General features: G+C 48.0%; 1 protein-coding gene across 2 annotated transcripts; it reads left to right on the forward strand.

Moving 5' to 3' along the window:
- The first annotated feature begins 481 nt into the window (after nucleotides 1–481).
- Nucleotides 482–9,578, forward strand: fnbp4 (formin binding protein 4). Of its 2 annotated transcripts, none has more exons than XM_018743400.2 (17): nucleotides 482–715; nucleotides 1,194–1,283; nucleotides 1,457–1,587; nucleotides 1,725–1,899; nucleotides 2,003–2,150; nucleotides 2,256–2,370; nucleotides 2,897–3,238; nucleotides 3,378–3,579; nucleotides 3,810–3,928; nucleotides 4,144–4,248; nucleotides 4,667–4,800; nucleotides 5,812–5,993; nucleotides 6,730–7,028; nucleotides 7,432–7,567; nucleotides 7,871–8,070; nucleotides 8,205–8,362; nucleotides 8,556–9,578. In XM_018743400.2, the coding sequence occupies exons 1-17, from the start codon at nucleotides 607–609 to the stop codon at nucleotides 8,647–8,649; spliced, it is 2,739 nt and encodes a 912-aa protein (XP_018598916.1). In that variant the 5' UTR covers nucleotides 482–606; the 3' UTR covers nucleotides 8,650–9,578. The 2 variants fall into 2 exon arrangements, with proteins under 2 accessions (XP_018598916.1, XP_018598917.1); XM_018743401.2 differs by having other exon boundaries at nucleotides 3,813–3,928.
- Nucleotides 9,579–9,807: the final 229 nt, after the last annotated feature.

A 9,807-nucleotide genomic window follows, 5' to 3' on the forward strand; every position in this document is an offset into this window, starting at 1 on the left:
ACACGTATCTATAAAGATTGTCGTTTTTCCGGTGATGCTGTAGTCTTAGGAACTTTTGTTTTTTTTAATTGTTCTGGCGTTATCGCAACTCATCATGCAAACTTTCGAGGCATATCTTCTTGTGCATAGCCCTTGGCTTGTATCGGTTAGGTGTTAAAAGAAAATGGAACAACTGATTAGGAAACGGATGGCTTAGGTTTTTTTCCCAGACAATGCATGATACAAGGGAACAGAAGAAATACTCCAAATTCCGACTTTTTCGCTCTTTGCTGAAACATAACTACTTCCGAAGCGACTCATGAACTCGGCTCTGTGGGCGGGACGCAAAGGAGCTCGCGGGTCACCGTCATTGGTAGGGAAGACGGAAAGTCGAGCCATAGAAAAAGCACCAATAAGTGAGCACAATATAGTGGGGTTCTGAATTATCGACGTCAATTGTGTCCAATCCAGGCGTTTTTTATTGAAAAAAGGACCAATAGGGGTTCATGAGTGAGGTTGCGGGCTGTACCGTAGCGCCGTGCTTGCTCTGGCTGTTGGTCTGCCGCTTGTCGATCGGCTTTGTTACGGCGATTTTGGTTTCGCCGTGGCCCGTTCGTTCCCGAAGCGATGGGAAAGAAGACGCGGACGGGAACATCACGCAGACCTATCTTGCAGCTTTCGCCGCCAGGACCTCGAGGTGTCTCTAGAGAGGAGACCCTAGGCTCGGCTTCGGAAGGTGAGGGAACGGAAGCAGGCCCGCTTCGATCCTCGGACTTTATTAGCGACAGTAACGGGGTTGCGGTGCTCAGTCAGCGGTCCGCGGCGTGGGCCTGGTGGGTAGCTTTGAGTGTTAGCGGAGTTACAGTGAACGCATAAATTTATGTAAGTAAGTAGTAGTAGTAGTAGTGCGTGGCACCAAGAATCTAAGATCGCACATCCTGTAGTAACTAGGTCACGGTGGCCGACCCAAATTGTCAAAATGCTGGCCACAGAGAAGATTGTAGCGCAACAGTTAGAGATGTTGTTTTGTTGAACCCGGGCAGACATGTTGTTCGTGGGGCTCTTCTCACTCACTCACTCACTCACACCTTTCTCAACGATCTACGTGTCTCAGTAACGTCATAGCAGTTTTACAAGGACTAGAGGTGGGGGCTGTTATCTTGAATGAGTGGGGTACTAATGTGTGTGCGTGTCCGTGTGCGTGCGCGCTCCAGACGAACAGGAGGGCAGTGTGGACGTTCGGCCTCTCGGCACCCTGAAAGACGCCGCCCTGGACATGAGGACCCCTGCCGTGAAAGCCACAGGTAGGGCAACTACACAACTGGGGGTAGCGCTTAAGAATGCGTCCTGCAACCCGAAGGTTGTTGGTCCGGGCTGCGTTCTCCTTTACCGCCGACATTAACGTAAGCTCTCGAATCCTTTGCCTTTACTTGCAAATGAATGTGACCGACCGCTCATTTTGACGTGCTGCTTCCAGAGGGCTTGTCTCTGTTGGGGGCCTACGAAGACAGCGACGAGGAGGAGGAAAACGGTGCGCACCCGGCACCTGCCAAGGTCAAACACCACCAGTCTACCGACATCGACAGCACTCTCGCCAACTTCATGGCCGTGAGTGTGGCTCTCCTCCGGGTCTTCAATTCGGCATTCTTCCGTGGTTGTTTGACTTTGCGTTGCGGTCAGTTTAGTCTGCATTGGGGTTCATCGCTGCGTTTACGTATTTCTCCTTTACTTCAATTGCCAAACAGGAAATTGACGCCATTACCATGCAACCAGCTCAGTCATCGGAGGAGCAGCCCACAGCAAACCCCCCGGCTCCTACGCCACCTCGACCGGACCCCAAAGACCACCAACACGCCACTTCCGAGCAGTTGGGGGCAGGGGCGGAGTTCCAGTATGACACACAGTATTCACTAGCGGGGGGTGAGTGCTCCATGCCGGCGACCTGTGGTCAGTTGTTTTGGTCAAATTCCTGCCCAGCATCCTCTTTCATGGTGTGCATTGTGTAACCTCGTTGTGCTTCCAGTGGGCGTGGAGATGGGAGACTGGCAGGAGGTGTGGGACGAGAACACGGGCTGTTACTACTACTGGAACACGCAGACAAACGAGGTGGCCTGGCAGCTACCCCACTACCTGGCTGACCAGGTGCAAGGCCTGCAGCAGTACGCAGACAGGTGGGCGGAGCAAGGCACGCACCCGGCCCGCCTCGGCGCTGGCATTAGGGTCAAAGGCTAAGTGCACAAATGTCGACAAAGTCTCATTTACCTGTCCCCCCTTAGCTCGGCTGTGGTTGTCAACGGCAACGGGGCTGCGCAGACTGCTTCTGTGTACTCTGGACAGCATTCCGCAGTTGCCACAAGTGCATCCGCCACCTTGAAAGAGGGGAAAAAGAAGGTAAGTAACTTCGGTTTAACCTTCCTTTGTGACTCAGTGCAGCAAGACACCTGCAACGATGTACTCATTTTTACTGCTCAATTACTGGAGTAATTTAGGGTAAGTTCATTGCTCAGAGATACTCCAGCAGGAGTGGGGATTCAAACCCAGGTACTTCCATTGCACCTACATTACGAGTGTTACGCAGGCCTGTATTACATTTGTTTTACAGAAAAGGTCGCAACAAATGAATCCAGAAGTATATTATTCCAAAATGCTCACTGTTTACTCACAGGTTTATATGGTGCAACATGACAAATTGACTGTAGGCAGGATTCGCCTGTCTGCTGATGTAAGGCACTCTTTTCCTGTGATGTACGTCGCTTCGGAGAACAGCGTCTGCCAAATGAGTAAATGTGCCTGTAAATGTACATGACTGGCTGACCTAACGTGTCTATAGATCTCTGGCCGTGTGTCGCCGTGTTGAATCTGATGGTCCTGGATGTACATTGTTTGTTTGTAATTTGTGTGTTGCCTGTGCTGCCAGGAGGTGATAGACAGTGTGGTGGCCCTCACCAGCGAGGAGGAGGAGAGGCGAGGTGTGGCAGCATCTCTGCTGGCCCCGCTGATTCCACAAGAAGTGAAGGAAGCAGAGGAGAAGTGGAGGAAGAAGACGCTCGGGCTGGCCGAGGAGGTGCCGGAGGGCCTGCTCAACTCGGAGGGAGAGTGCGCCCGGCCCCCAGCGTCACCTCCGGCTGGAGAGGTACAGGCCCATTCCCAAGGTGGCCACCGCAGCAGGACCCAGTCGCCAGCGAGCTCTGAAGATGAGGAGGTGGAAGAGGCTGAGGAAGACACGATGGAGTTGGAGCTGGTGCTGGAGCGGAAGAAGGTAAGTGACTGAAAGCTTTGGGATCCTTCTTGGTCACTAGCTGTGGATTCCAGGTGCCCTGCTGTTTACCTTGGTGTCATTCAGAAGTATCTCACGACATCTCTGGATTCACTGTAATTTTGAGCCTGTATCCCCCAAGGCTGAGCTGCGTGCCCTAGAAGAAGGTGACGGAAGTGCAGGGGGATCTAGTCCCTGCTCTGAGACAAGCCAGGAGGGCACACGGGGGTTGCTGCTCAGGAAGACCAAGTGGAAGACGGCCTTTCTGCGGGCACCCAGCCCCGATTCCAGCAGCCGTGGTTCGGGAAAGACCGGGAGGGAAACTCCAGAGCAGCCTGACTCAGGTGGGTGCCACTGGGATGCACCTTCTAACAGTGGCTCACCTGACTCAGCTTGCGTGTGACATGCACGTGACATGCATTGGTTTGTCAGGATTCTGAGAGGGAAATGGCTCATTTAAATAACTTTTGTCAGCCCTCAGAAAGGATAGTACGAGATCATGTTGGTGTATTTGGTTGCATGCTTTGACAAATAACTTTGTTGATTTCTTTGTGCATGTGTTGGGTATCTGCAGTAGATTCCAGAACATCAGAGAAGCCAGGGAAGGAAGACCCAAAAGAGATGGACTCATCGGTGGAAAAAACTAAACTGAAAACGGCCTCAACGGAGGAAGAGGAACTTGCTGACCTCAAGGTATCATTAAGTGGATCTTATCAAAGAAATCAGTGTAAGAAATGATACCATTTCCCACAATGCACTGCCTGTCCATCTGCAGCCTTCCTAGAAGTCACTCCAACATGTCTTACTGGATTTTTTTTTTTTTTTGGCTGATGTGTGAATTAGACCAAAATGAATACAGGCAGGACTGACAAGCTGATGGCTCATTTACTTTGGTGGTTCTTTCACAGTTTCAGATCGGAGAGCTTGCCAACACCTTGACCAGCAAAATGGAGTTCTTGGGAATAAACAAAAAGGCCATTACTAACTTCCAGCTGCTGCTTATACAAACTGAGGTGAGTTTTCTTTCACTGTTCTGGTCAAGTGGCGCTTTTTCTCCGGGTGACTTACAGTTCCGATTTTGTGTATATTTGGGTACCTTTTAGTGGAGCAGGAGAGGCCATTCGAACCTGGCTCCTTCAGTTCCGCAGTGGTGACCCTGAGCACAACACTCCCTGTTGTCACGCTGCTTGGTCTACTTGTAGATGTTGAGCAACTGGCCTGTTGATTATCAGTTTCCAGTTGACACAGTGCCCCTTGTAACGCCTTCCCCTTTTGCTGCTTGTAACTCTCCAGCTGTGGAAATGGATGAAATGCTTAACCTATTCCAGAAGTGACTGGTTTTCTAGTCTCTGCCAGTGTGCAGATCCTGTAGTGCCTCACCCAACTAGACCCGGTATGACATGACGCTCATCTCCCTGTTGTCGTTCCTAGACCAGGATTGCTGACTGGAGAGAAGGTGCTCTGAATGGGAACTATCTGCGCCGCCGGTTACAGGAAGCCGCAGAGCACATTAAACATTACGAACTAAACGCCACCCCTAAAGGCTGGTCCTGCCACTGGGACAGGTACGAGCTCCTTACATTTCATATCTTTCCCCCTCACCCCGAACTCCCATGATCGTTCGCCACCTGAGGAATGAACCCATTGACTTAACTGGGGTGTTTAATCAGCGATCGACAAGCGAAAGTCATCCAAGAGTACCTTGCGTGCATCCCAATAGATGAATAACTGAGTTGAGGGGGTTAAAAAGTGGCAACCAGTTGAAAGAAGGACGTGCCACTCAACACGCTTTGCCTCGGGGACTGTGGCCCAGGCCTCACCAAAGGAAGGGTACTGTAGCACTAGGAAGGTGGTTGTGCACGCGAGAGCTTGACGCTTTTCAGGACTGCCCCAGCGATGGGAGATTGAGTGACACAGCTTGGCTTCTTGGAGGAGGCGTGTCACAGCGACGGTAAAAGCGAAGACTGAGGCTTGTCCCGGACTCAGCAGGTCAGACCACTCTATTTCATTGTTTTCTTTCTCTGTTTGTACGTTTGTATGTATTTGTACCTTTTTTTACCTGTACCATTTAATCAGTGTTGCTTCATGCTGTTAAAAAATGAAATCTCTTCAGCTCCTTGTTAAACTGCCTTAATGAAGAAACCCCACTTTCTGACCTTTTGATGGGGCTTTCTTTATCGGTACTGTGTGAGTATCATTTGGTTTCATCCCGAAGATGGCCATGTCATATCTAGTCGTTCAGCCTCCAGTCAACCTTTTGGGACCAGCTGGGACTGGACCTCACTGGTTCTTTTGTTTTTGGTTTTTTTTTTTTTTTTTGGTTTTTTTTTGGTTTTTTTGTGAGAACAAGGTGGGTCCCCAGTCAGTTTTGCCTTTTTTCCAATCCGGCTCCTCTTCTGGGTACTGTGGCTGCCCAGTGCAAAAGTGCACCCACCCCCCACATGGTGGTCAAACACAACCTTGAACCAACCCCATACACATGTTCCATGTGAAAAGCCCCCCACCCCCCAGACGGGAACCTCCTGCCCACCCTCCAGCAGCTGAGATGTCTTCTCTCTCTGTTTTCCCCACTCTAGGGAACACAGGCGGTACTTCTATGTGAATGAACGGACAGCCGCCTCCCAGTGGGACTTTCCAGTTGAGGAAGAGGGTGTGGATGAGAAGGGCAGCGATCTGAAGGACGCCGCATCCCCACTGCCTGGCACCAGAGGCCAGGGAGAAGCCAAGCCCCCAGCAGAGCCCCCCACAACACAACCAGGTTAGGCCTGCCTAGCAGTGCTCTTCTGCATCTGCCAATTTCCACACGCTTCACATTTCCAACTGGTGGGATTCAGATAACAAAATGTTGGGGGTGTAGCCATGTGGGTCAAGGTTTACTTAAAAAAGATTAGCTGTATGTTACCAAAGTTCTTCTTGAAGGGTAATGATTGATGTTTGTCATGGAAGTTAACTGTGTTAGCTTCTTCCGTTAGTCACGTCGCAAATGTTATGAAAGACAATCATTTTTCTTAACTTTTAATTGCATTTTCTTCACTAACATGTTTGTAATGGAACTATGGTGGGAAAGAGCTCTAGGAGTGTGTGACCATCCTAGTTCACATAGCTTCCACAGTGTTTACAGCTCATGTCTGGTGTTGCTGATTAGTGATGAACAACTACAAGATGGCAAACATCACACATACAGACAACGTATTTCCATTTTAAATTTTTAATGTTGCTTTGTATCAATACAGATAAAAGGTACTTGATAGCTCATATCTGAGAGTTTTACTGAAACTGAGGAACTTACATGGGCAGCTTTTATCAACTGTGATACGGTGATAAATGTGGCTTAATGGACACTGATACCAGTTTACTTTGGACTGTCAGCAGTGCACTATTGTGGAAAAGGCAACACAAGTTTTTGGCTGCTGAACCACCTCATTCAGCTGGTTCACGAGTTTGAAATATGGAAAAGTTACTGATCACTTGTTCTGCATATGTCTGCCTGTTAGGCCCCCCTGCGTACACGAGTCCACCCTCCATGCAGGCTGGGCTGTCATCTTACTGGTCAGTTTCTCAGCTGCCCCAGCCTCCTCTTCCTCCTGATGACCCACCTCCCCCATCCGATTACCCTCCTCCGCCACCTCCACCACCGGAATCTCCACCTCCGCCGCCGCCTCCACCTTTGAGCGATGACGGGGAGATCGAAGAGGTGGAGATGGAGGATGAGGAAGGGGAGCCGCCAGCCCCAGGAACTGAGGAGGATGGCACCCGAAAGCCCCCGATGCCCACCGTTGTGTCTGCTATAAAGGTGCGCTCCAAAGCGTTCTGGATTTTTAATCCTCCCCCAGCTCAGTTTCCTGCTAAAGTCAAACATTTTTCTGTAAAGGAAGTTACTTATTTTGAAGCACACTTACTGCTAACATTTTTTTCTTTTTGTGTGTGTGTCTAAAATGATCAAATTTAAGGCAGTTAGGTTTTGGCAGAAGTGCCTTTTTTTTTTTTTTTTAAATTTAATTCCCCCCCCTTTTCAGTACATGGTGTATTTTTTGCAACTATATGATGGGTCCAAGTCTGGTATGGAAGTAGTTAGTGAAGGTGGGTTATCATGGTACAAGTACATTTGCAATGGATAGAAGCAGAAAGATTGCATTTGTTTCTCCCTGTTTCCCCCCCCATTTAGTTTCATTCATCGTTGTTTCTCCCTGGTCCAGGCCTCCGAGTCGGCAGCATCCCCCAGCGCCCCAGTCAAAGGTACCAAGCGCAAGGCGTCGAACTCCAGTCACCTCCACAAGGCGGTCACCATAGGCAGCAGTCCCATCCTCTACAGCCAGGCCACTGCAGCTGCAGGTGAGCAGCTTTCCTTTTTGCCATGTTTTTCCTTTTGCTTCTATAGTGGTTTGTTTATCATTTATTTATTCATGTACCTCACAGTTTTCTCCAAAGTGACTTGCAATGTTATATTTTTGTAGCTAAGCTACTTAATTACATACCATTTTACACAACTGGTTAACTTCTACTGGAGCAATTCAGAGCAACTACCTAGCTCAATGGTACCATAACAGGAGCCAAATGTGAGTGGTCCCCAGATTTGAGAGATTTACTGTGGGTTTTTTTTTTTTTTTTTTCCCCCCCTCCCTTTTTTGTTTGCAGCCCCTGTGATATCTGCCCCAGTGTACTGGAATATGGTAGCTACTGCCCAGCCCGTACCCCCTGCAGAGACAACACCTCCCCCGGTACCTGTGCCCCCCTCTCAGCCAGCACCACCTCTCGCCCCATTGTCTGCCACCGCAGACTCCATGTCTGGAAAAGCGGCAGCCACAGAAAAACCTAAAAAGATTAAAAAAGACAAGGTATGTCTTATTAAAGACATAAGATTAATAAAGTAGAGGGATCCTTGTAAGATCTGCATCCAGATCCAAATTAGTACTGTAGTCTGCAGAGCACTTTGTCCTGAGTCCTCATTAAGTATTTTGTCAATGGGCAGATGAAGAAGAGCAAAACGAAGATGCCGTCTTTGGTGAAAAAGTGGCAGAGCATTCAGAGGGAGCTAGATGAAGAGGAGAAGTCGAGCAGTAGTGATGAGGATCGCGACCAGCTGAACTTCAAGCGTATCGAGGAGTGGAAGCAGCAGCAGCTTGCCAGGTGGGTGTGGATAGCTGCCCCTATTCAGACCTTTCGGCTAAAACCAGGGCTGACCTGAATGTCAGCGTAGTAGTGTTTTGAGGTCCTTCTCAGAGCAAGATTGGAGTGTCTCATCTCTTTAGTCCTTTGACAAGTTGAGTAGCAGGAGATGTTTCAAGTATAATGAATGTACTTATTTATGTGTCTTTCCTAGCGGGAAAGCGGGCAAAAATGCAAACTTTGAGGCCCTCCCGGAAGACTGGAGGGAACGACTGCTGAAGAAGAGGAAATTAACACACAGCACATAAAGTGCCCACTGCTCTGTGTGTGTGTGTATGTGTGTGCGCGCGTGCCCGCCCACCAACCTTTCACTGGCCATCGTAGCTCATCAGATGGACTCTGAAGTTATAGCGAAATGCATAGCTTCAGAACTCGCTGTAGGGTTTTGCGTTGTTTCATCTGGGCCCAGATTTCTCTGTACAGTGTCCGAGGGGGTGGGACTTTTGTTTTTTCTCTCCTGCTTTTATCCATTGTCTCCACAGTGTTGTCCCCCCACCCCCTCTCAGAAATATGGTATTTGAGCCATAAGTACCAGTACAGCAGAGACTTGCCGTGTGAAGTGCACCCTATTCATGTCTTGCCAAGTGCCCAAGTCTGTTATAGTGCAGTTTATGTTCCAAGTTGTCTCTTTATGGGACTTGGTCTAGCAACAGCCATCTTAAAAGGCAAAATGTTCAGCTGAAGGGAACGTGAACTTCACCTTAAATAAGAGGGTTTAAGATATACTTAAGATTGTCTTCAGTTTTCATCTCGATATTTCTATTTCCATTTCATCCCTGCAGTGTATTTAATGCATTCTGTTTTTCCATGGCATGTTTGAAAAGGTCAATTTTTTTTTCCTTAAATCCAGTTCATCTTAAGTTTATTCATTAGTTATGTTTTTGTCCATATTAATGGACCTCCACTAATTGGTAAAAATTAATTTTGTAGAAGTGATTATTTTTTCTCCTTTTAAATAATTGCATTGCAACAAAGGTTTATAATGCAGAGATCCCAGCAAAATTAAATTTGCCCCCCATAATTTTACATTTGTATTATACTGCCAGGTTTGTTTTACCAGATTAAAAGCACTATGCCAATTCTGACGGTCATGTTTTTACCTATTTTGTGACAGTTTGGAGAGAAACAGCAATTTGTATATTTTGTAAATAGTAAATAAAACATTTTTCAACTTGCATTAAAGCTTTGGTCAATTATTGTAATAGGTGTGTAAAATGTGAAGACTACAGTCTACTACCTCCTTCAGAAATGTGAGCACAGTACTGTATTACAGGCAGGTTATTTTTAAGTGACATTTTGTACTGCTCTTCTAGAACAAGAATATTTTGTTTTGCAGTATATGTTGGTGCATATTCATAACAAGGCTGGGTGGGTGAGGGGCAATGTGCCCGACCTATGAAGTTGGT

The sequence above is a fragment of the Scleropages formosus genome, chromosome 7 (genome assembly GCF_900964775.1).
Source record: "Scleropages formosus chromosome 7, fSclFor1.1, whole genome shotgun sequence".
Classification (NCBI taxonomy): Eukaryota; Metazoa; Chordata; class Actinopteri; order Osteoglossiformes; family Osteoglossidae; genus Scleropages; species Scleropages formosus.